This window comes from Calypte anna, chromosome 2 (genome assembly GCF_003957555.1).
Source record: "Calypte anna isolate BGI_N300 chromosome 2, bCalAnn1_v1.p, whole genome shotgun sequence".
NCBI lineage: Eukaryota > Metazoa > Chordata > Aves > Apodiformes > Trochilidae > Calypte > Calypte anna.
The window spans coordinates 22,932,382-22,960,204 of record NC_044245.1 but is presented as its reverse complement, the minus strand read 5'-3'; the positions used below and the strand labels follow the sequence as shown (position 1 = coordinate 22,960,204).

The window sequence follows — 27,823 nt, the reverse complement described above, 5'->3', positions numbered from 1 at the left end:
GGAGGCAGGTTCTTTGGCACTGGAAGGAATGACAATTCACCTCAGCACCCATGGGCAAGATTTAATTCCCACCACACCTGCATCCTGTTCAGGTTTTATTCTTCTGTCAGAAAATAAAACAAAAGCAAGAACACATCATTTCCCTTCCCCCAAACTCAGACACGATCACTGCTTTTAAACTAATTTAAAATTGTAGAGAACAAAAACACTAAGCAGAACCAAATTAAAGATGTTAAAGTGTTTATTTGAGGAACACTTTAAAAATAACATGAACATCTTCAATACTTTACATTTGTTTAATAGATAATATACAGCAAGTGAGCTTATTTAAACTGTACAGAATGGGAACTTGCATTAAACTGGGGGAGGGGCAGAAGAGATCTTTGCTTGTTGCATCACACTGTTAAGCTACTGAAAATAGTCAATGAAACACCTCTATGAAAAGACAGAGAGGAAATAAGTCACATAATGGAAATACCAAAAGAACAATGAAAGGTTAAAAAAAAACAAACCCAAACTACTGCCTTCTCACTGTACTGGGTCTGGCTGGGACGGAGGTAATGGTTTTCAGAGCAGCCTGCATGGTTCTTCGCTTTGGATTTGTGGCTGGAACAGTGCTGATAACACACCAGTGCTTTGACTTTTGCTGAGCATTGCTTGCACAGCAGCAAGGTGTCATTTTTCTCCACTCTGCTGGGGTGGGCAAGTAGGGAGGGGACACAGCTGGCTCAGTTGGCCAGAACTGACTGAAGGGATATTCCACGCCACCACACCATACACATGCTCAGCAACAAAAACACAGAAGGGTGGGCAGAGCTGGGAGGTGGGGATCCCTCCTTTCCTCCACTTACTAAGCCATCTTCATATCAAACCAAGAGTTCTCTCTTTTTTGCTCCCCTACCCCATTCTATGGAAGGAGTGAGCAACAGGGCAGTGCTTAGCTGCTGGCCAGGGTGAACCCTGATAAACTGCAGAATCTTGGCAACTATTTTTGGCTTTTTCTGTTAATTATACATTAAGCTTACAGAAGAAAGTGTTCACACAGGCTGATGATTCTTCTTAAATTTAGGCACACATAACTACATATATTTCAAGAACAACCTTCTTCCAATTTGGCAAAATGAAATAATTTTTCACATCAGTGATATATCCAAAGTGCAAATCAAAATCTCCATAACTGAGTTGAATTATTCAAAGGCAATCACGCTCCCCACTTTCAGTCCCTAGGCATCAGACCCTTGAAGATCTCTTTCCAGAGGGAAAAAAGCTCCACCCATTTCTAACAATGTGCCTGTTGTATTTTCTCATCAATACCAACATTAGCTGCCTCTGCTGTGTGAAGCTGTGCTTCCATATTGCCTTTTATTTTTATATTAAAAAAATAAAAAAAGATACAGTAGGGAAAAATATTTGGGAACAGCTTTCCAAGTGGCAGGTAAGACTGACTGCAAACACAAGACTGTGACTATTAGCCATCTGTACCAAGTAGCAAAATAATTTTAAGAGGAGGATAGATATTATTTCACACTTAAATGTCACCATAAAAATCAGCTAACATATTTTTAAAAAGCATTTATAGACAAATTAGTTCTATATAGGTTGAAGAAATATGTATTTCATGAAGTCTTTATCCACTCCTAGTTTTACAACCAGGAAAGAAAAACTTTGAAAAAAAAAAAAAAAAAAAAGAAATGAAAACATAATATCTTCCTCTGTTCTGCAGTTGGAGTTACAGCTCAAGTGGAAGGTGCTCATCTTTAGTCATTCTCAAATCTACTGTATGGATTATCAGAATCCTGGAGAAGACCTGTAAAACAAAACAGGACTGCATTTACCATTTTCTTACCAGTACTACACTAAAATATTGAGTTACTGATCTCACTGTAATAGGTACTCCATATAGCAAAATGAAAGGCAATTCTTGTCTTGTAGTAGTTGCTCTATTACCTAAACATTCAAGTATAATAATAAATCAAAAGTGTTCTTAAGCAATCTTATTTCTCAGGCTGTTATCATGAATAGTTATTTCATTATTTAGCAGGGAGAGAACACTTCTCTATGTGAAATGCTTATGGAAAAACAGATTTCTCATTTGTGAAGTACAACCTACCAAATGCATTTGTGAGAGTCTAGAACTAAAATACTCAATCCAGTGGGAGCATTGTTGGTCATGACTGCAGAAATTCATCTCCTGGGAAAGAAAGCACTCCAAGAGAAACAGCAAGCCCTCCTTCCAAATGAGGATGACAATAAAGGTTAGAACATCTGATAGACCTTGCTCTCGGTCCTACTATCAAATCTGCATGCAGTGTTTGAATTTTGTTTACCCTCAGCATTCTAAGTACAACAAAAAGTTATACTAAATTGGATGGAAGTGTGGATCTGCCTGAGGGTAGGAACGATCTGCAGAAGGACCAAGACAGGCTCCACTGATGGGTAAAGGCCAGCTGCCTGAGTCTCAGTAAGGCCAAATATCAGGTCTTGCACTTTGGCCACTACAACACCCAGCAGAGCTACAGACTTGGAGAGGAATGGCTGGAGAGCTGCCCAGCAGAGAGGGACCTGGAGGTGTTGGCTAACAGCCAGCTGAACATGAACACCAGTGTGCTCAGGTGGCCAAGAAGGACAACTCCATCCTGACCTGTATTGGGAACAGTGTGACCAGCAGGGCCAAGGAGGTGATCCTGCCCCTGTACTCTGCCTTAGTGAGTACACCTTGAGTACTGTGGGCACCACAGTGTAAGAAGGACGTAGAGGTGCTGGAGAGGGTGCAGAGAAGGGCAATCAAGCTGATTAGGGGTCTGGAGAATAGGACTCGTGAGGAGAGGCTGAGGGAACTGGGGCTGTTCAGCTTGGAGAAGAGGGGGCTGAGGGGAGACCCCATTGTTCTCTACAACCACCTGAAAGGAGGTGGTGGTGAGGCAGATGCCAGCCTCTTCTCTCTGGTGACCAGTGGTAGGACAAGAGGAAATGTGGTAAAGCTCCACCAGGGTAAGTTCAGGTTAGATATAAGGGAAAACTTCTTCACAGAAAGAGTAGCAAGGTGTTGGAACAGGCTGCCCAAGGAGGTGGTGGGGACACCATCCCTGGAGGTGTTCAAAAGATGAGCAGATGAAGAGCTACGGTGGACGGTTTAGTGGTTAGGGGCTGTAGGATGGGCAGTTGGACTCAGAGGTCTTTTCCAACTTTGATGATTCTATGATTACATGAAAGGAGGGAGACAGCAGCTCATCATTTGCACCAATTCTAACAGAAGAATTTCTATCAGGCTCAAAAAAGTGAACAAAAACAATCCAGAGACATACCAGAAAGGAAAAAAAGGAAGAAAAAAAGCATGGCTAAAAGCTCCTGTCAGCTGCCACAGCTGCTCTTAGTTGTGACACTCAAGGAGGAGCTGCAAGTCTATGGAAATTGCATAGCATGTCTGATTCAAGGCAGCATATGAGCTTTAGATGAACCAAACATGAGTTTTCTCTCTTGACTCTTTTCCATTTGAAAAGAGAGCAACTACCTAACTTGTAATTTACACTTACAGGTTCAGAGAAGCTGGATGTTTGCAGCTTCAGGAGTCTTCTTTGCAATTAAGTCCATTACATGCTACTGCTGAACTTTAATGTTACACACAGGACACTTAAAAAAATTCTAACATCTTACTTCTATTTACCTTCATTTTAAGGTTAACATTTGACCTACTTAATCATATTTAAGAAACACTCAAATTTGTAGTCAAGCATCTTTCATTAGCTTGGATAAAGTATGAGGCCTCCTAATTCAACAAATGACAAAGCAATTGTAAGAAATTAATACTTCATTCCAACACATTTATTATATACTACACAACTTCTCAGTCACTGAGATATGACCTTAACACAGGATCAGCAACGCTCAAAAATAGAATTAACAAGTGAAGTACTTACAAGAGACTGTATATGCTGCAAAAAAATGAACTAGTTTACTGTGTGTCTTCACCCTTTATTACACTTTTCCTCTTTATTTTTAACCCCCAGATTAACAACTCTGTTCTTAACAAACAAACAAAATAGCTTTCAGTGTATGGCAATAGAAAGTTACCCTGGTTTGCATTCAGAACACTAAAGAAGGTCAAGACAAAGTGTCTATCTTGAACAGAAGGAACATTTACTGTGACAAACTACTGAATAGAAAAATCAACATCTCACATAAAAGAGAAACTATCACATGTCATTAAATTAGCTAATTAAAACCTTTGCAGAACTGGAGCAAGTGGTGTGGAAGCCCAAAATCATGAAAGGCAATAATTGTATACAAATGAAGAGGAAGAGTCCTTCCACTAATACCAGGCAAACCCCTGAACTACATAAGTAATAAAGCAGCTTCTCAGTAATGCTGTACTGAACATACAATAGTAGCAAATGCAGCAGCAATTAAATTGTAGTTCCTTTGTGCACTACACAAGCTGCAAAGTACTCTGAATTCTACTTTAAAATTTTCTAAGAGTCAACATATAATTTGTGTAATTATATTGCATTGATGTATGTGAGCAAATGAAAAATACTATCTAATTGTGCAACAAAGAAACAATTCAAAGTGTGTATTCCTGGTTGCTAAAGCTCTCTATTGCTTCCAATGCTCCCAAAGGACTGTGGCTAGAGTGACACCTGCAATGCATTATAAATGTGTAATTACCATTTAAATGGGGTAAGGAAAGCTGGTGGAAGAAATTGGAAAAGGCATTCCCTTAAAGCCAACCAAATACTGAATTTTCAGGCACGATCATGTTAATCTACAGAGTCAGGTTAACAAAATTATTGTCATTCTGCCACTCATCCATGCCTAGTTAACTGAGAATCCTCTCTGCAGTGCTTAAGAGTGTGAAATAATCTAGTGTGTCCATAATTATTCAGAGCAATTTTTATTAGATTGTTTAATATGCTAACATATATTTACTAGACAGTGAAAAATAACAACAAAAGATTCCAGGCTATTGCAAGACTTTCTCTATGATATCTCACTGAATTATTTTGATAATCATTTGTCTGCATGTTATCAAAATATTTGTTATCAAAATATAAACTATATACACGAACAAAAATATTTAGGACTTCAGAATTTATACATATTGGTCTTTTATTTTTCCTCTGCTACATACAACCTTTTAGGATGTACCAACTACTAATTCTTTATGATAAAAATGTATTATGAAAATCCAGGCCTCAAATACTATGTGATAATATAAATTAATCTTTTCATATGCAATAAAACAAACCTGTCAATAAATAAGCTTTATATAGAAGTATGCTACTGAAATTTAAGTTTTATAGATTAATTATGAACTTTTGCAGGTAAACTGGACTGCAAAACCCACCTGCATGGGGAAATAAATATGGGTGACTCCTTATAAGAAGGTGCACCTTGTGTTAACACAATGAATGTATGAACTTGTTTCTAATTAAATTGATAGACTAACATGCTTCAAGTGGAGACAAAATTACACTAACTCTCATTCAACTGTGTGCATAGTATAGCTCCAAGCAAGATTTGTTGAATCTGGTGGATATATTCCAGCAACGTTCCTCAGGATACTCTAATACTCCAAGACACAAAAAGCATGAAGTGAAGGTCTGAAAGTTAAGCACTGAAAACAGAGATGTGTCTTCACTAAAATGTAGGGCCATCAAGACAAGTTAACTTGTTTCACAAGCAGAATATAACTGAACACAGCCTTTCAAACACCACTTAACCTCAAGGCAGTGGTTTGATACATGAACTACTACACTCAAAGCAGGACTTTGTTCACTCCTCTTAGCTGCACTGCCTCAAGGAGATGCAAAGCTATAGGTAGCCCTGTACAGACTGCTGCATGTTGTTTAGAAGACATAGCCATGGTCTCAAATGCTTCATCAGATCTACCTCAATAATACAGACTTGTTGAGACAGACTTTAAGGTGTCTTCTAAGGAGGAACAAGCATAAAAAGAGTGCCTTTAATGATGCTGTTTGGTTTCTTTAAGGTCTGGACTATTGTTGTCAACCGCTTAAACCTCTTGAAACTGAATTATGATTGGGCTATAGGGTCAATTATCCTATAAAATACCACAAGAATGAAGTTCAAGCATAACAGAATTTTTCCTCCTTTCTAGCCAAGTAGCATACTTTTGCAAATGTTCCCCAGGCAGAGAATTCCCTATAGAGACTGTCTGTATCATTTCTGCATCAGACAAAGGGCAGGCTACAGATTTATAAAGGCATTCCCAGACTCTGCCAATCAGTTTAACAAGAAGATGAAAATTAAGAGTTCTGAGTGACTGTTCATACCCCTAGAATCGCCTTCTCTGACATTAGTGCAATTTGCATAATAAAAAGTGCTGCATAGTGTGAGCATCTTTGTCTCTGAATACACAGCACTATTAACCCTATGAACAAATCAAATGAAAAGTGCAAGCACAGACAAGCCTAGATAATAAGAGGCTCCCATAAAACACAGCAGGTCCTACAGTCCTGCAATATACTTCTCTTATTGGTACTGGACCACTGCCCCACTTAAGAACAAATAAAAACTAAAAAATTTTAATCCCTACCTTGGGCTGCACCCTCCATCCTTTTTAAAGCTTGATTTTAAAAGCTTGCTATCTACTAGCCAGTCTATGCTCCTTCAATAACCATTAGCCTACTAGCCAGTTTCAACAGATTGGTTTATGACGTTGAAAAATAAAAAAAGCCAAAATCAGTACTCTTGCTTAGGAAGAGACAATATATTTAAGTGCCCATTCCAAGCAAACACCCCATCCAGCTACATTGTGTCTTGTCCAGTGATGAGTCAGTGCAGAAAGAGAACAGGAGCATCACAGTGATGAGATCAGGTGTTCAGGTGACAGAAATGATGCATCAGTAAGAAACTGAGCTTCATTAGTTCTGCTCAAAACACAGCTTGTTTCTGCTGTGAATTTTAATAATAATTATGAAAAAGAGATCAATTTAGTACCATATTAGGATTATCACATACCATACTTCTTGCGGATTTCATCATGCTTCCATTTTCTTTCAAGTTTCCTGCAACAAATAAAGGCATCAGAACATTCAGATTGTTTTGAGCAATAAGCAAAACTAGATAATTACATCTGAAAGATAACTGTGTAATTTAGTATGCAACTACGAGTTTTTTAAAATTACATTTAATAGTTATATATATTACAGATACATAAAATGTATATATAGAAAAGATTCACCATAGTGTCTTGCTAATCAATAATGTAAAAGTAAGACATATTTACAAGCATAAAGAAAATATTGTTTTGTCTACAGAGAAGTAATGCACCCACATGTATGTACACACATGCACACACACACAAGAGGTATTTGTCTGTACATAAAGGATGCAAGGGACAGTGCTGGAAGATTCCCTTCCTTTCCAGCAGGAACCATAATTATAAAAATAAGCTGTGAATAGTGTGCCTCAGAATCCTGATACAATATAATTCTAAACAGATAAAAAGTGTATTACTGTTTTGTTTAAGTAGAAGAGCAAATATGCACAAAAACTACTTTTTTCTAAAATCCATCATGGCATCCTTGCAGACAATAAATTCAGTTATTGTGCTACATAACAACTGGATACCTCTAGTATCCTGTCTAACCTGTCATAAGAGAGTTTTCAAGACTGTATCTAATAATGCCAAATTTTAATTGTTCACATAAACCAATTGACAAGTCAATTATTTCTTTCTCCCCTCTCCTTTGCAAAAGTGAAGGGGGAATAAATGAAAGAACTTTAAATGGAAATAATTCCACCATTCCTCAGATAATTTTCCTGTATTTCAAAGGGATCACACTAAGATAGCTGCTTTGTTTAAAAACAAGCAAAAAAGCTCCCACAAAACTGTGTAAGTAGGACAATCCAGGTTTTTATACTTTTTGAAAAAAGGGCACAGAATTTGGCAAAACAATGTTTCTCTAACATGAAAAAAACCCCACACTTCATTGCCACTACCAAAATTCAGCCCAGTTAGACAAGTTGTGACTTTCACCGGATTCTAATTTGCACATATTCAGCACAAAGCTGTTAAGTACCAACAGCTCAATTCACCAAAGATCCCATCTGCCCCATGCATATTCTACCTCCAAACAATTCCTACTGCTAATCAGGTCCTGTGTGCCCCCAGAAACAATTATCCTGCTTCCCACAGAGCTGAAGGGCTGAACCCGCCTTTCCCTGCAATGGCACTTGTGGAGAGCATGCAGATAAATCATTATGAGAAAACCACATCTCAAAACCTTCTACTTCTGACCTTGAAGACCATCTAGTGCCAACTCCCCTGCCACAGGCAGGGACACCTCACACAAGACCACATTGCTCAAAGTCCCATCCATACAACCCACCCCTGAACAATTCCAGAGAGGAGACATCCACAACTTCCCTGGACAACCTATGCCCATGTCTCACCACCCTCATAATGAAGAATTTCTTCCTTAAGTCTAGGCTAAACCTGCCCTGTTCCAGTTTAAAGCCATTACCCCTTGTCCTGTCATTACATGCCCTTATAAAAAGGCCCTCCCCAGACTTCCTGTAGACTCCCTCCTGTACTGGAAGGCAGCAATTAAGGTGTCCCAAATAATGCCTCTTCTTCAGGCTGCACAATTCCAACTCTCTTAACGTGTCTCACCATGGGAGAGGTGCTCCAGTTCTCTGATCATCTTTGTGGCCCTCCTCTGGACTTGGTCCAAGAGCTCTATGTCCTTCTCTATGTCTTACTGGACACAGTACTGTAGGTGGGGTCTCACCAGAGCAGAGGGAAGAATCACCTCCTGCCAGTCAGGATTCTTTTGATGCAGCCAAGGATACAGTTGGCTTTCCAGGCAACTGAAGCCATATGACAGCCTTCTGAGTTCTGTTTCTTAATACTACTGCTATTACTCCATCTTCTATTCACTAAATCCTTGGCTCTTCATACAATTTGTCCCTACTGCTGTAAGCCAAGAAGGCATTTTTCCTAATACTAACAATTCACATCATAATTTTCCATACTTGGTTTCTCACAAATGAACTACAATCCTTTCTCCCTTACCAGTACAATACCAAAATATACTTGGCAGCTCAGAAAAGCTCAGTGCTTTTCTTTATCAACTTCTAATGTATAAAGCATAGGATATAATTTATACAAATCTACTATAAGTGTAACATGCATTTGCAGCTGTAAACAATTAGATGACTGTCCAAAAAACAATTTACTACTCAATGTTCTCTTTAAAAATTATTTTTCATGTTAGTGATGACAAAGTCAAAGGAATAAAGCTATGCAGTAAGACATTTGTTTCCCTTGAGCACTAGTCAAACTTAAATCCAGGTTTCCTTCTCTTCCTGTCCCTCACTCTGAATAAATAAACTCTATATAGCACCAGTGATTTTCAACTCAGTGACATAACAGCTAGTTTTGCCATTGTGAAGACAAGTAGAGGGACAACATCATTACCCTTACTCTTCATTCTAACAGCTATCTAGGTATCCCAAAAAGACACTTCCTAAATATCTGTAATAAGCTGAATTTTAACACAGACATTTTAAAATTACAAAGCAGACTTCTACTGTGTACCTGAAAAGCCAGAACATACTAGGTGCTATCTTGAAGCTTCCAAAAAAGTCACAGAATCACAGAACTATCACAGTTGACAAGATTTCTAACACTACCTCAACCCCTGAAAACAAACAAACAGAAAAACCCCAAACACAAACCCCCAAAACAAACTAACACCCAAATAAAAAACTCAAAACAAACCACCATGCCCAGAGAATGTCCTGAAGAACCTCATGTGCAGTTTTTAAATACCTCCAGGAATGGTGACTCCACCACCTCCATGGGCTGCCCATTCCAGCACCTGACTACCCTTTCAGTAAAGCACTTCTTCCTAATATCTTGTCTAAACCTCCCCTGGTCAACTTCAGGACATTTCCTCTAGTCTTACTGCTATTTACTTCAGAGAAGACAGTCACACACTTGGCAGCTTCAGCCTCTTTACTGTTTTTTACCATTCACTAATGGCATTATTAAATGAAGCTCAGAGTAGTCCCGTTTTCCTTCCATTGCCAAACAACCTGAATAGGAGTATATGAAATAGCTGCATACCACAGGAAAACAAACAAACAACCCAAAAAACACACAACCCATAAAACACACAAAACAAGCAGATGCAAAGCCAAAGCTGGCCAATTTTTTGCTATGTTATTAGCCTGACTATCTATCCAACTACTTTCAGAAACTACACAAAAACTTTGCAGTTGTGGAAGAACCATACAGTATAATACAGTGCTTTCCTCTCCAGTTTGCTGATGAAAAATACCTTGCTGAGACTATGAGTATGTTCTACAGCCTGCTAATAGCAATTCATCCTCCTAAGGAATTACAGGAAGCAAGCAACAGGTACCATGAGGTGCCCTGGTAGCTGGAAGCAGCCAGCTCCTTGTGTTTTTCCAGGATGCCCCAGCCACACACACAACAGGTATGCATGTTTAGAATATGGGAAATATGCTGCTGCTAACCTCTTGCCTCTAATCTGATTTCTCTGCTTCACAGACACATTCCTGAGAAGCTAGGAAAGAGGGCTGCTGCAATCATTCTGGCAGAGCAGCCTGCTCCCAGCAATCCTTATTCCCAGGCTGTAATTCAGGAATGGAGTTGGTCTTCGCTCTGTTTTGCTAATTGTCTGGTGAAATACCACTTGCTGTGTGTGTGCACATCAAAGTCTACAATCCAGAAGTATCAGACTTCCTACAGATTAACTGTACCAAAAATTTAAAGTTGATACACAAACTACAGTGGAAAGGTTTTGGTACACAATCATTCCCTATGCACTTGGTCACAAGTCTACTTCACAATAAACATAGTAAATGTTGATTTAACTGAGCAACGTGTCATGTTAAGAATGTATATTTCACTATGACAAAGGATGTGGTTTTGTCATACAACAAAATGTCACTATTCCCTCTCCTCATAAAGGCACAAAACCATTACTGAAGAAACATCCCATTCACACTAGCCTTCTACTTGTGCTCTCTCTAGTAAGAAGTGCATTAACAGGTGGAAAAATTACCTTTTCTCTCATCCATTGCAAGTCTTCAGCATCACTTATCTGAGAAACTGTATGGTACAACTACATGTGAACACACTTCCTAAAGCGGGCACCTATTTCTTAGCCTTCTGTGCATGTTCAAGTACAAGGCTTTCAGCTCACAAGTTAAGATGCTTGTGAAAGCAAATCTGCATGCATTCTAATTGGATAAAGTTTGATACTACCTTGCAATGTAAAAATGGAAGTACTCTATGCTCTTTCCCCAAATAAGTGTTTTCTTCGATTTCCTCACATCCCTGGTTTTGTGCTTTCCTTGCATCCTATGGATTCCAGCAATCTCATGTGCTGGGACAGTTCCCTGAATGCACTCAGCAGAATAAAAAGCTCAAAATCCCCACAGAAACATGAATAGCTTTCTGCAAGACAAATTTGGCATAGCATAGAGCTAAGGAATGCTGTGCCTTTGTCATAAAAGAAAAGTAAGAATGCTCTTGGTACCAGCAGCTCAGTTACATGACAAATAGAATGCCTTTACACACAATCTAAAGGGTTAAATTAGTGGCACCGTTACAATTAGCATTTTTCTTAACACTAATTTTAGCTCAACTACACTATGAGACACCTAATTCTCATCTTTCCTCTGCAGACAGTTACTTTTAAGCTTACACTTCCCTAAAAAAAGTACAAATGCAGAATACAAACTACTGCCAGTAAGGCAGTACAAACGCAGAACAAAGACAACTTGGTGAGTTTAAATTTGGCAAGCTCAAAAGCTACTAAACTGTACTAAACAGCTAGTAGAAAACTGAGATACATTGAACTGTCAGTATGTAAATGCTCTAAAACAACCAACCAAAAATCACAAAATGAAAGATAATCATTCAAGGTTTGCACTATGAGGCTCTGCAAAGTTCTGTTAAACAGTCCCATTTGTATCCTGTTCTAATTCTTTCTGTTGCAAACAAGTTTAACAATTTTGTACAAGGCTAAAGAACACATCAATTTAACTCATCCAACAGAATCTACTCTGCTTCCTAACATCACAGTGCCTGCTCCTGTCATAACCACTGCCAGACTTGGCACAAACAGTTGCTGTATTTGCTTATAAAACGTGGCAATTCAAAATCAGAAAACAGATTTGTATGGAGTTGAGACAGCTCCTGCCAGTTGCAGACATGGCCAAGTTGGTACATTTGAGAACCTTATTGGATCCCACTTTTGAATCCACTTAAAATGTAACTTTTGACCAAACCAAGCATGTCTGCCTACCTGCCTTGCCTCATGCGTAATTGTAATAGCAAAACACAATGTCTTCAGGCAAAAGCTCCACAAGGGATCTCACCTGGAAGTATGTATGCCTTGCTCCCTGTGGTCCCTGCTCATTAACAACCCATCTGAGTTTAGGAGAAAACAGCAGGCATGAGCAAGGCAGTGAAGGTGTCCACCTGCTACTTAGCAGCCAAGTACTTAGAGAACATAATCAGGAAGCAGAAAACCAGAGATCAATTTCCTTCTCAGTCTCTGGGGATTCAAACCCACACATGACAGCTCCAAACCTAGCATTACTTTGGTTAGGACTCACTTCTTATTTTGCTGAAGTTAATCCATTTGCATTGCCAAAACAAAGACCATAAAAGGAAGTTATGATAGAAAAGCAACATTAGCCTTGTATTTATCAGGGTCCTACCTATAAAAATTGTTCATCTGATAAATAGTATAAAAACTATGAAAAGCCACTGGAGAACTAAGCAGCAAAAAACATGCTGTTCTCACTGAGAAGCACTGCATGACTGCTGACTCTTGCACTTCTTTCTACACTGTATTACAGCTTTAACAGGAAGGATGAAAATATGAAATTAATCTAAAGTGAGATCTGAGACAAAGTTTCCCCTTTCTTGAGCAAAATTCCTAGTAATCTATCAACTTCTCTGCCTTTCCCATCAGATTTTAAAAGAAAAAGGACCAGTTTTCAATTGAACATAGAAGTGGTTTTCACCTCTGATTCCCAGCCTCACTTCAGTAGTACTTCAGACCACAGACAGGCATCAGTCCAGGAAAGACTAGACAAGACTTCAGACACACCTCTTCTGTTTGCTTTTGGCTGGCACAGAACAGGCACAAAGCATTTGTGGTACCTGCCACAGTAAGCATCAACCTGCTTGCTCTCTGTTCACTTATGGAAATACAGGTTCCTAATCAGATTTTAGCTACATATCAAGCTGTCAAGATGTACCTCTGAAGAGACTGTAGTCTTCGTTCCTCTCTCTTCCTAGTTAGCTCTTCTTCTTCTTCTTCATCTTGTCTACTAGAAAAATAAGAAGGGATGGTAAACATAATAGGAGGAAAAAGCGAATTCACTACTATGCAACCACTGCTTAGTTATTTGACTTATTTTCAAAATGAGTTTCAGTCTGAGCCAACATACTTCTTCAGAGTCATGTAAAATTTCATTGATGAATAAGTGTAACTGACAAATTTGAAGAATTATCCTTTCACTGTGATATTACCCAAGTGTAGTAATTACTCAATGTAGTCATGTGCCCTTCAGACTTCATAGCACAATTTAAAGGCTCTTAGGAACAGGTGGCAGACTATTTCAGAAGCAGGACTCCTACTTGCCATTTTCCCCATGTGTCACACCCCATTTTAAAGTAAATGTACTGCACATGCACAGTTAAGTCCATTGTTTCCCCCTGGAAGAAGATTGATAGTTCATAAGCCTTTGATGCCAGAACAATTTATCTTTCCAACAACCCTCACTATCCAATCTCAAACTGCCCCCAGGAAAGCAGTTAGTGTGAACTGCTTTGGCAGCTGCCTTCCCTGTTCTGGAATGAGCAAGGATTTACCTGAGTGCACTAGCTGTGTGATTCTGAAAAATGCTGAGCCCGGGCAGTACAAGTGAGCTGTGCATGTGCAGATATGCTCTGCTGAATGCAGGCACTTAAGCTTTGTGGCCTGCTATAGAAAAAGCTCAGCTTCACTTAACTGCTGGATAGACCATACAAGAATTACAGAACTATAAAGCAAATGCCAAACAGTATTTGTCTGTTATTTTTTCTGACAGAATTAATGACAATTTTTCAGGATTAGTGTATGGACACCTGCCACACTTCTCCAGGTGCTAATCATTTTTCAACACTGAGTGCACTATATGAAGATTTTTTGTATGCATGTTTACAATATTAATACACTTGCTAATAGCAAAATGAACAGTTGCAGTACCACACATTTACAGCGACCAACATAAAAATTAAACAAGAGTGACATCCAGTGGTTAATTTTAGCATGTCAAATGTTTTAACAGACAAAAAATTACAGGCACCAGAACTGGAAATCTGAACTCAATTTTTTATCTGCTAAACCAGGCATCTACATCTCTTTAAATATCTCATAATTTAAATAGATTCCAGTCATCTAGAATCCATGTAACATTTCATATACAAATTTTCGAGTTCCTCCTTTCCTGTATCCTCTTAAAGAATGAGAAAAATCTTGGGGTAGTTTGGCAGCAGGAAACAGATGCAGCAGGGCACCTTTATTGGCAAAAAAGTGTTAGACCCTTTTGTAAAACTATTCAGTTCCCTAAATTATCATATCTAGGAAAACTAGCAGCTAGCATTCTCAGGCACTCTGCTGTAAAACTACTTTATTGGAGACACATACATAGTCCTACAACTATGCAATATTCTCACTTCACCTTGGTGTGTGCAAAATGTAAAACCACCAAATAAATAAAATGCTGGCATAGGATTCACAAAATATATTTTCCCTGTGATTAAAAAGTCATTAAATATCTTTTGATTTCTAGACACTTTGACGGAATTTTTTTCCAAAATCAGAATTCTGATTTCCCAAATCAGAAAGTCTGAAATTATATAAATTAATACAATGTATAATTTTATATATATTATAAATATATACACACAAATATGTGTGTAGATATAATACAAATACATATATAATACAAATTAAACTAAAGTAACTCAAGAGAGTCTATCTAGTATAGTTATCTCTAAAGTAAATGGAACCTGATGTTTCTAGTCCAAACATAGGATAAAAATAAGGAACTGAAACAATGCACCAATAGTCCTAGTATTCCTGTGGCAGGGATGTACTGAGGTGAGCCAGCTATGTTACTAATGTTGGGATTCAAGGAAAAGATAAGTGCTGACTTCCTAAGAATGAAATTTCCCAGCTTAAAATCTCCAAGAAGGAATACTAACACTCCTGTAAAAAGAAGTTTGTATGTGAAATCTGAGGTGATACATCTAAGGGGTTGGTAAAAACAGCTCTAATACTACATTTTTACTAATTTTTCTTCTTCCAATTCATTTAAACAAGTTAATTTCGTGGAAAAGGAGTCCCCAAAACTGAGGAAGCAGACAGCAAAAGAATTTCTGCTAAGAAGTAGTGGGTTTAGAGCCAGTAATACATCAGGCTTCAGTATAATAATACTTTCTGAATCCTCCTGAAAAAGCTGGACCACGCTCTGACAAGACCTTTAAATCCTTTAAGTGTCAGAAGATTAAGTTTGGCACCTTTGGAGTCCTGGCATAAGATGACTCTCAACTAAGCCTCTATTTTTAGAATTAGATGTTACAGCACTGGTTGACAACTTAGTTACTAAAACTGAAGTCTGACACAAATCTCTCTTTTCACAGGAATCAAGCTTTATTTGTTCGTGTGTCAGCCACAGGGAACTACTCAGTTCTGCAGAGGATGTTGGCAGATCTTACATAAAGTCTAAAACAGTTTTATAAATCTTCAAGGCTTATCAGCACAAGGCTAAAGAGTTATCAATTTCTACAGCAGGACAGATTTGGTGGACCAATCTACAGGCAGAACAGGTGAATCCATCTTCCACAGAGAAGAGAGAAAGGAAAAACGTTATTTACAATTATTTTCTTGTTTCCTTAAAGCCACAAATGTACCATATTTCTCTGGCTTGAAGCTCAGGACTAAATACTGTGCAGCTGCATACACTCTTTGAAACAACTTTCAAACAAGAACAATGCATTAGAGGTATCTGACGTAGTATAGAAATTATTGCAGGTCAAGAAATAAGGACCACATTTTGTTGACATGAGAAATACTGAGGGACAAAAGGAACTAGCTGAAACTACACTACCCAGTAACCTGAGTTCTAAAACTTCAGTGATAGAAGGAAACATATCGTGCTGTCCCAATATACAAAGCTTTTTAGGTGCTTCATAGGGATCATATGCCAGCACTGACCTACCCATTTTATCTACTCATCAACTGTTCCCCTCCCTTTGAAAGCTACTAGCCAGTTAGAGAGAAGCCATTAAAAAGAAAAAAAAAAAATGTTTTAAAAGTCCTCCAAGATCTAATGAGCATTTGATTTTTGCAGTATTACTTTACCTGAAAACAAGTAAGTCACTCATAGTATCCTCAAGCAAAAGTATCACCTTATATTTAGAATATTTTGTTGAACTGGCAAAGACAACTTCACAGATAGTGCCAGTCTGCTGACAGATCCTAGAGCAAACTCTGAAGGTTCAATACCAAGTGCTGTAAGTACACTGATGCACAGTTACTTGTTACCCACCTAGTCCCTTTTTTGCTGTACCACAACCTTGCCTTGAAAGAAATTATTTCCTCTGTTATCAGAAGCAGCATGCATTTGGCCATTGAAATATTTAGTCTCCAATCTTAATAAGGAAGTGTAAAATGTAGAAGTGTAAAGCAATAGTTTGTTTCAGGAACACATCTATGATGCTACAGCAAAACACATCACTTCAAGATCACTCCAGCATTATTTCCAGTATCATACTGCCTTCCACTAAACACTTTTTTCAGTTGTCTGTCTCAAACAAATAAAGGGCTGTGACCAAAACTGCTTCCAACTGAAAAGATTATTAGTATACTGGACAGTAAAGTTAATAAAGGAAACAAACAGATGTATTTACCTCCTGGAACGCCTTCTGCAGTAACAGCAGTAACAGCAACAGACTGCTATGGACACCAGAATGAGTCCAGCTACTACAGCTATCGCAATTATTAAAGCCTCAAAGTTTACTGAAAAACATGAATATATTCAACTTGTTAGAGTCCAGCATTAAAAACGGTCTGATAATTCTTCCTCTCCTTCCCGAGCATTTTTTTATCTCTGTATGCAAAAAAAATAAAAAAAAATTAAAAAAAATCAACTAAACCACAAAACAGAATTACAGTTCTGTGCAACTATGCCAGTTAAAACTCAGATTCCTATCTCATTCATATCTTGCCGCTGTGCATAATCTGCACTGAACAGACATTGAGTAAAACTGCTTTTTACATATACCACATTATAGAAAGTCATCCTGCAATACTTCATTTGATATATATCTACTAGTGTGGTCCCACGGTTCTGCCCTCTTAATCATGACCTTAGCCAATGTACAGCAAGAACAAAATAGTCATAGATTCACAAGCAGTGTACACACATTACCTGCTGCAGTTAGAGAAAGAGCAAAATGAAATAAGATGAGAATGTGACAGGGTTTGAAGAGTCTGATAAAAAATTCTCTATAAGAGTTCCTAAGTCATTTTCTACGTCCAAAGAAAGTCATCATCCATGTCCAAAGAGCAATTAACATCTAGGGTTGGAGGTGTTATTTTAACAGCATACATTGTAACAACTGCACTTGTTTAAACCAGGACAGGACTGGACCCATAAAAAAGAACCAGAAACCTGCTGTCCTGGAAAAGGGTGAGGTCCAAGAAGAAAGCAAAGAGGATGAGAGAAGTAAAGCTATAGAGGAGTTTTTTGAGGAGTTATTTAATTGAAGTACAAAATCATTCAAAGAAGTTTAACACTGATAAAAACTAAACATGTCTCACTACACAACCCCCTATACTGTCTATAATTAAAACATGACGGGGGTGAGGCAGGGAAGCTGTCTCTTCTCCCACATAAATCCTTCTGGACAGCTTCATGCTGCTGCAGTAATATAAAGTAGCTGCAGATGCACTTTCTACTGCTTCAGGGTACCAGAGAGTCAAATTCAGTGAGTGAAGTTCATCTGATCACTGCCAGAGTGGAAGAGTCTGTTATTTTTCTACAGATCTCACCCACTCATGTCTTGCCACGGCATATCCTGCCAAATACTACATCATAGCAAATGTTTTTTGTGTTATTATTTACTGCCTACAGTTTATAATACAGATTAATACATAATTTCTAATTACAATACACAAATAAGATCTAAATATGTAAATTTTGAGTGACATATTTCACCATACCACATTTCTCATTCTGTTACTTCCCTAAAAGTTACAAGCAAATATGCTTCGTTTAGTGTAGTAAAAAGAAAAAAGTAGTTTTAATCTATTTTTTTCAAAGTATACTATTTAATTGAAGCAAAAAATACATTTTGAACTTTAAACAAGGTGCAGAAAAAGATGGCTACTTTTCAGTCCTCATTCCTGTCTTCACTATTTCATGTGGTTACTATTCATGAAAAGCAATACATTAAGCTACTTTGTATTACATTGCTTCTAAAACATTCTTTTTTTTTTCTTCAGTGCTGGTTAATAATCTGTCAATGTATCTTATTCCATATATAACTGTAATTGGAAGCTAGTAATTAATTTTTGACTTTGAGAGCTGCAATATTCACCTTCATTTTCAGCAACACTGAGCAACACTGAGCTCACTTCCATTTTATTTTCAAAAAGAAATAAAACATCACAACTGCACTCACAAAGTAATTAATTTTCCTGTTATATCCAAAGGGGACAGACTCAATAAGGCTATGCATCCATCCCATAGTATGTTGCTGCATATAATTTGTAAAAAAATGATTAACATAATGCATATCTGCATAATATTTTTGTTGCTGGTGGGTTTTTTCCCACCTTTTTTTTTTTTCTTAGAATGAGCTCCATCACAAAATTTTTATTCTGCTTGCAGAAGGACTGTACTGAGTTAACTTTTTCCACAGCAACTGCTACGATGCTGTGGTTTGGGTTTCTGGCTATTTCTTCAGTGCTGATAACACACTGATGTTTTGGCTCTTGCTGAACAGGCTTGAAGATTTTTTCTTTTTCACACACCCACTCTGTGCTCCTCAGCAAGTAGTGCTGGAGGTAGGCAAGAGGTTTTAGAGGTCAGGGGGAGACACTGCCAGAAAAGTTGACACAAACTGTCCACAGGGACATTCCATGCAGTATAATGCCATGACCAGCAATAAAACCTGAGACAAAGGAAAAAAGAGAAGGGTGTGTCTGGCTTCCAAGGTGACTGCTGCTTAGGGATTGGCTGGGCATCAGTCTGCCTGTAGGAGTTGGTATGCAACTTCCTTTGCTTGTTCATTTGTTCTGGTTTGTTCTTTTTCCCCTCTTCCCTTTTTTCCTTCACCTATTAAACTGTTTTCATCTCAAACCATTGCTATCTTGCTTTTGTTATTTGTTTTCTTCCCCCATTGCACTGGGGGTGGGGGCAGGAGGGAGCAAGCAGCTGTGTAGGTACCTAGCTGTCGGCAGGAGCTGTAAAAAACTCCAGAAGTCTAAGCATAAATGTTTTCTCTCACAAAACAAAGCACAGAGCCCTTCTGCTAGGAATAAAGAATTGGTAAATTTCTCCTGTACCATTCAATCTAGTCCCTCTGTTTGCAGGGATTATACAATTTTGTAGTGTTCAGAAAGTTGCACGCTTCATTTTAATAGCAATCTTTTATCTCTGCTACTCTAATGCAGATTACTGCATAATCTCACTGCTCTAAGTGTGGTAAATTTCTTCTAATTTACAGTTACCACAGTCAAAGATGGCTGATCTCCACTTGTTTGTTTTTGGTTTTTTTTTGCTTAGTCTCTTGGTATTCATAAGCAAACACTGAAAGCAGCAAGCCTTTGTTGGACTGGAACTGTATTCTTGTTTCATATGACAAGCTTTCCAGTGTCTCACTTGTTCTGTTCCAGTCCAGTCTGGATTTGGATCTGTACACACAGTACTGTAAAACCTGCTGCAAAGATTTCACCTCAGTTGCAGCATATGCACTGTACTGTGTGTTGTAATACAACATGTAAAGCAAAGGAAAATCTAAGAACAATTAAATGAAGAAGTCCTACAGCCCATGGCAGCACTCTACAGCTTCCTTTTTAACCTTAACTGCAGTGCCTCCAGCACCCAGAGACCATGCTGGTTTTTCATTAGTTTAAGCAAAAACAGCACTCAGAAATTTGGGGGTGGGTCCATTTTTGTGGTATTGGATCACTGCTGCCACTGGAATATATTATAAAAAGTGTAAATCCAGGCATAGCAACCAACATTTTAAGAAATTTTTAAAAACAGGTCTTTTAAAAAGGTCACCTTTTGTCAACAAGGAATGGTCTTACTACTTTGTACTTCAGAAGTATGGTTTAAAAAACATGTGAATTCTGACAACACACATACAATACTTGAAACATTCCAATGTTACTGGTTCCCAGTCTAGACTCTACCATCAACTGTATTCCACTAGACAGTAAAGCCATTGGAACAGCATAACTGTACTGGCTGTTCACAAAGAACCCTTAAAAATTACTGTTTGTAAGTGCAGAAGATTAGAGATCATTGTTTCAAATCATAACCACTGCTTCCTCTCCTTGACTCTTCAAATAAATTACCAGGAAACATTTCTAGTAAGTGTTAGTCTTTCTTTAACCATACTCATACAGAATTCTCTAAAGCAAAAGTCAAATTAGTACTTACTCCAGCAAACTCCCCACCGAGCATTTGAGAGGGAACATAGTGAAGATGGTGGAATAATACTTCTTACAGGGTAATCAATACAAGTATTTTCGGTGTAACACCAAAGGCACTGTGCAAAAGAAAAAAAAAAACAAATTATTTATCTTCAAAACCAGTTTACAATTTAGTACTCCTCTCCACAGACAGAATTCTAGAGTACAATGCTGTAAAGATGTATCAAAAGTAATTTGTAGTATGAAAGCTATGGAAGCCTTAGTATAATTCCTACATAAGATGGAACTGAACTGTGAATAAGTACATTTTGTACTTATCGGAAAAGAAATAGTTTTATGATTTTGTAACTGTTCAGAGTTTTAACACATCTGGTATCTTTAAGGACTAAGCATAAAGCCTAAATTTTGTTTTTCATGTGCTAAAAAAAGAAAATAATAAAATCAATACTCATGCAAAATTCCACTACCATACAGTTCAACCGGTGAAGAAGTTTTGGATGATAATAAAAGGAATTCTTGACATAACAGGGGTTTTTAGAATTCATTACTGAGCAAGCTCATCCAGGAGCTATGCTTTACCTACAATAACATTTTTTTTAAATTTGTCATCCTATGCTTTAATTTTAAGCAAATTCATCACTTGGGGCATCCCCAGAGAAAGGCATTTTTAGCTTATTTACATTGTTTTTCCAGTTCTCCTATCCTGCATACAAGAAATGAAAGCAGAGAAATACCCTGGGTAACCAAACCATGAAGTAACCCTAGCAAAGTGAAGGCACCCGGGCATCACGCATAAACAAGCACATCAGTTGACTCTACCATCTAGATAAGAACAGATGCTGGAACTGACTGATCTTGACTTCTTCTTAAGGGTAGTTTGACTAGATTCACCATTAAAAAGAAAAGCCAAACCCTACCAAACAAATCCTAACAATTTGATTTCACATTTAATGGAAAAAATCATTAAATTCTCATCTATCAGTAAGGATGTCAGAAAGCTTACCGAAACGTTTTTCAGACATTCTTCACAAGACCTCTGAGAAAATTCTGAACATGCTAGGAAAAAAAACACCACGACACACAAATTATACATTTATATTTACTCAGTAAATATTTAACTTAATATTTAGCCTATTTTCTTTTTTTTTCTACTTCTAGAGACAAGCAAAGATTTTGACTGAAGTAATTCCTTGCCAGAACCACAGTGAACAGATACAAAGTATTTCAGTTTCAGCACAATTCAAACATACCTTAAACTGAAATTTGCTTTCTCTAAGGACAAGAGGGGAAACTGAATCCAAGAGCTGAATTTCTAACAATTTTTACTCTTCAATTTAGAGAACTTTCCAAGTTTTGCAGCTTTAAAGCTTAGCAAAAGCTAACTCCTTCCTAGGGCTAGTCCCCCTTTCACAGATACTGATCATTTTCCAGGGTGAAAAAAATTTTTCAAAGTTAAAGTTCTCCAAATAACATGACTAAGTAAAAATAAAAATATTTTCAAACACAGGACACAATTATTTTGTAATAAGATGAACAAGAACTCTAAAGTAAGTCTGAAAAGCCAAGTGATGCAGAAGGACTTAATCTTCTATCCTAAAAAAAGAAAATATTTACTGATGTTCACATTCCCCAAGGATTCCAGCCAAAGGCTATGACTTCCATTTAGAAGTACTGAATGCTGATCAGCTTAAGACTAGTCTTTTTTTAATCCACAATATAGACATAATTTTTTGCCAAAAGGACCACATGTATGCCACAGTCTTGACCTAGATGAACTGCTTCACAGATGAGGAAGGGTCTCCTCTCCTGCTCTGAAACCATGTTTTTCTTACAATAACTGTAGCTCCTGTGATCATCTGTAATACTATTTACTGAAACTAATTTTATTATTTCCACAAATATCATAAATGCAAGGGGAAACATCTACAAACCTGGAACCCAATTCTACTTTTAATGAACAACTGCATTAGTCAGAAGCAGATACCAATTTGAGCTAAATGATTGGCATGTTTTGACACAACCACATTTTCATAATGCAGTATTATACTTTTCTGGTATTAATTCTTAGCATTAAGTGTATTTCACGTACCAGTATATTTACCTTTAATATATCTGCATAGAAAAATAAAATACAGTAGTTTATCTGGTACCAATTAGTGTTACCAGTACCAATTAATTGAGAAACAGCCAAAGTATAAGACCCGTGTATCAATTCATGGAAAAAACCCACAAAAAGCAGATTCACAAAAGGTTTTCAGATCAGACTCAAAATTATTATTCCACATGGTCTACCACAATGCATATTATAAAAATACTTCATTACATTTTTAATTTAAGATATAAAACAAGGGCTTCTAAAAAAATACTCTAGGTTACAATCTCAATACTGAATTATTTACAATTAAGTGAAGAAATTTAACTTTCCTTAGATTCTCACCAAAGGAGGTAATTGCACAAGCTTTTCATTGTGCTTATCTTCTTTAACTGCCCTAACAGTTAACAGTTTAACTGCCCTCAGTAGACTGAGATATTATAGCAGATAATCTATTTTGACATACAGTTAAAAGATTGGGGCTTAAATTATTTTTTTTTAAATGTATAATAAACATAAATAAAAGTCTATATATAAGACCAGCATAAAAGAATCTTAATGAAAAATACTTCAAAGTATCATCACAACATACATCTCAAACATCATATATATTTGATATTGCTGTTATTTGACTATATATAAGTTTTCCATCAGTTAAAAGTGTTCACTGTGGAGACATTCAAAACCTGCCTGGATGTGTTCCTGTGTGACCTACAGTAGGTGATTCTGCTCAGGGGGGTTGGACTCAATCTCTTGAGGTCCCTTCCAACTCCTAACATCCTGTTTTTCTGTGTGATTCTGTGAAAATACTTCTCAAACAAACAAACAAAAAAACCAACAATCCACCCCTCCATTCCACCCTGCTATAGCATCATGCATACCAGCACATTCAACCAAAACAATTTTAATTTTTTAAAAATTTGAATATATATCAAGTTGACAACCTCCCTCTAATATTTCAAAGAACTACTGTACTATTTTTATCAAGGAAAAAAAATGTATGCCATAGCACCATTACCAGCAATAACTCACACTGCATTTTAAACAGCAATAACTAATGAATGTGTCTGACGAATGATCATTACTTCTACATTGGCATATACCATCAGCATTAATCATCTAATATGTAATAAAATGATAAATCATTTTTACATACCAAGCCTAGTTTACCAAGCAGTGGAAGCACCACTTTAATAACTGGTGTAATTTTACCAAAACAATTCAGTGTAACATCTGTACAAAGATCTTCTCACAAGATAGCAAAAAGCTATTACTGTGAGTTGTACCAGTCTGACTACACACCAATTATCTGCTTGGCCTCGCTTTCTATGAGACAGTCATGGACCAGGGTAACAATGCACAAATACAGAACAAAGGCTGTTTCTCAACAAAACACAGGTAAAACAGAATAACACCAACAATAAAATTCTGTTGTTCTTAAAAACAGCTTCTCCCCATCTTTTCTAAAATGCATTACTGCATTGAGGTAGCACATGCAGGGATTATTTCTTCTTTAGGACAAGGATCTACACCAGCATATGCTAAGCACTGGTGACTGAAATACCAGATTAACATCAGTGAGGAGATCTTATTACTCCCCCCCAAAAAACCCAAACAAAACACCAAACCAAATCAGAAACCTTTCAACAGCTATATTATTCCAGTTTATTTATTTTAATTTGTTCTCTGCCCCATTCTCAAGAAAACACTGCTGACTGACTTAAAACAGTTGGTCTGTCCTATAGAAGGAGTACTTTCTCCAAGTACTCATTTCTCCTCAACCTTCCTTTTGCTCCAGCAATTAAAGCCATACTCTTCCAGGTATTTTCCAAAACAGGGAACAACACAGCCTTTGTTGCCCTGCTTTGTCTCAATGTAGCCCTGTTGAATTCAGGTGCTGAACAGGAAAATGTAACACAAGGTCCTGGTCTTGCATAACAACCATAAAACTGCCATCTCTCCTCAAAAGCATCACTTCACTAAGAGACATGCATCTAATAGTTAACCAGTCTACCTCCCTACTCTTTTCCAACTTGAGATTAAAATACTACTGTTTGTATGCTGTAACAATCCATATTTTTTCACTTTAACCTTATTTCTAATGTTTATTCCTTAAAGGAATAAACACATATTTCTATATAATACCACACTCCTTCTCCAGATCAGCAACCAACTTTGTTTCATGAGCAAGTTCCTAAACTCAAATCAATAATAACAAACTTATTTCCTAAGGAAGCCATAAGCAAATCCATTGCAATTGAACTGGATTTTTGGCTCCAACCAAACAGTGTTTTTTTACATTTCTCAGAACTATTAGAAAAAAACTGATTAAGCTGCAGGTATTAGTAGCTCCACCTGTCGTTCTTTCCCTCCCTCTAGTAAGTGAGGAACACCCAGAGCTCCTTCTCTCTTCTGCCCCAAGCTGAATTGACCCACAATGTTGGGTATTTCCATTTCAAGTGTAAAAGAAATGAAACAGCTCAAGTTAGACTCTAAAAACACAGGTCAATGCCACTCCTAACTTAATACAAACTAACCTGACATGCTCTTTTCTAGCCACATCCACTAATGGCAACTAAATCTAAAGACGAGCTTTTCACCACCTGCTTTCCAACAGCGGCTCTGAGATCAACGACTTCTACAGAACAAACAGGATGGCAGCGGCCTCTCCATCGGCTTCTGCTTCCAAGCCCCATTCCTCACCTTCAGCCAGGGCAGAGGAAACCCATGCGACTGCTGTCTCCCTGCAGCAGAGCTCCCCATCACCCCAGGCCCGCCAGGCCGCCCAGCACCACAAACCCCGGGGCCACCGCCCCCTCCTGTACCGGGACGCCCGGAGGAGCCTCTGGGGAGCCAAGCGGGAAGGCACCACACGGGACCAGCCCGCTCCCAGGCAGGGGACGAGAACGGGAGAACCGAGGAAACCCCCGAGCTCCTCCAGCTCTCCAGACGGGTGGCGCTGGGCCTCTGCAGGCCTCGAGGCGAGCGAGGGCCATTGCCCGTCCCTCCCGTAGCCCTGCTCTCGAGGCGAGCGGGGCTTCCAGAGAGAAGAAACACGCCGGGAAGCCCCCACGGGCGAGCACGTTCGCTGGGAGAAAGGGAACGGCTACGCGCAGCTCCGCGGCTCCCCGCCCCTCCTTACCCGACACAGGTGCTGGCGCAATCGTGGGAGTGAGGTGTGCCAGCCCCAGCCTGGCGCAGCCACACACCAGCGCCAGGCCCTGCAGCCACAGAGGCCATAACCGCAGCGCCTCCATGGCCGCGCTCGGCACGCAGAACCGGCACCGAGAACCGGGAACGGCACCGCGCAGGCGCCGCAAACTGGCAGCGGAGGCAGGGCTCGGGGCGGGTGGAGGCTGCGTGCTGCCCGCGGGGCTGGCGGAGGGGCGGCGGCCAAGGGGCCGGGCTGAGCGGCGGGGTTTGGTCCCTGCAGGAGGGCGTGTTGTGTGCTTCACCTTTCGTGAGCCTGTGTGAGAGCAGCGGCTCCGAGTCTCAGTCATTTATAGGCTCGTTTCTGCGGTATAGCAGGCCCTTTCCCTCTCCTTCAAGGCTTCTGGTTCTTTTGGTTTGACTCGCTTTCTTTCCTTCCGTTGCGGGGAGAGGAGGGAGGTGGCAGGGACCTCTTTCGGTAAGCATGGCCCACAGGCAGCCAAAGGCATCAAGGCCGGTAACGGAGTCCCCGCATCAGGGCTGGCCAGGGAATAAGATGGAAATAAGTGTGAACATTACCCGTAGCCTTTCCATTTTAAAGAAATAAGGAGTTGTCGCTTTTCCACAGCAACCCACCTCTTACAGCCTTACAGAAAGGTGTAGAGCTCTCTGAAGTGCCCAGGGGTATACAAGATATCCAAATAAGGCTGCAAGAGACAACACAGAAATGGAAGAAACAGACCCCCAAAACCTCCGAGATGGCAGTGTACACACATCAGAAACTTTGGTTATCTCAATGAACTGAATCAACTGTGGTTAGGCACCAAATCCAATCCTTAATGACAAATGAAATTAGATATTTTGCTGTGCTTTGACATCTTTTAATTAAATAATGCCATAGGTGAACCTTCTTAGTGTCTGTGATCGTGTTGAGGAATGGGAAGTTTGACATTGAGCTATCAATAGCCAAAGTGTGGGTGCAGGGGTTTTCAGTGCTGAAGGACTGAAAGTATGAAGGAAGTATGAAGGAAACACTGCCTCCACAAATGGCACTGTTTGAATCAGCAGTCACTCCAGTTGCTTGTGACCTTCCTTCTCAAACATGGCCGTGTTATTAGTCTTGTGTTATGAACGAGACTAATAAAAGACTAATAATGTAAATCATCACCATTATAACTGCAAGTATTGCAATTGTTTTCTGGGCAGAGGGACAGAATATCTTAGCTGTTTGAGATGCTTTTGCAACTGCACTTGAGCCTTAACAAGGAATATGGTGAGTGACCTTCACAGTGCTTGACCTTACCATCCTAACTTTAGACACCTGCTTCACTGTACTGCAGACATGAATCTCCCTAAAATCCCGCAAAGTAAGATATGAGAAGCTCTGGGAAACAGTTCAGATGGAATTAGAACAACTGCTAGTAACTGTGGTGACTTAGGCCAGTGTGTAAAATTAAAAGGAACAAACCTGAGTCTTGTTGCTTTGTTTTCAGGCTGCTGGCCATCAAAGCTGACAGAGTACTACACTGAACCAGGATAGCTTTGTGAGAGATATGGCAGTTTCAGCAGCAGTTAACTGAAAGGTGAACCTTACCTTAAATTAAGTTTCAACAAGGGATTTAAATTTCATTTTGCATATATCTTATCTCTGGATTTTTGCCAGCAGGATTGGGGTCCATGCCTCTCAGTTTCAGGGAGTTAGAAAAATAAAGTGTGAGTATATGGGCCATTTAGAAACCATATAGAAAGATGTCTTTACCTGAGCTTAATGCAGGACAATATTGACTCATGACTTCAGCCTTCTTCAGCTGGCTGAATCACAGAATCATAGAATGTGGGGTTGTGTTGGAAG

The 27,823-nt window shown here is 38.7% G+C and overlaps 1 protein-coding gene across 1 annotated transcript; it reads right to left on the bottom strand.

The window, feature by feature from the left end:
* Positions 1–223: 223 nt before the first annotated feature.
* Positions 224–26,321, bottom strand: LOC103528849 (pituitary tumor-transforming gene 1 protein-interacting protein). Its single transcript, XM_030444133.1, has 7 exons — positions 25,964–26,321; positions 21,733–21,785; positions 20,737–20,845; positions 16,973–17,081; positions 13,273–13,344; positions 6,982–7,028; positions 224–1,807 (listed from the first exon to the last, which is right to left on the bottom strand). The coding sequence occupies exons 1-7, from the start codon at positions 26,319–26,321 to the stop codon at positions 1,758–1,760; spliced, it is 798 nt and encodes a 265-aa protein (XP_030299993.1). The 3' UTR covers positions 224–1,757.
* Between the last annotated feature and the right edge of the window lie 1,502 nt (positions 26,322–27,823).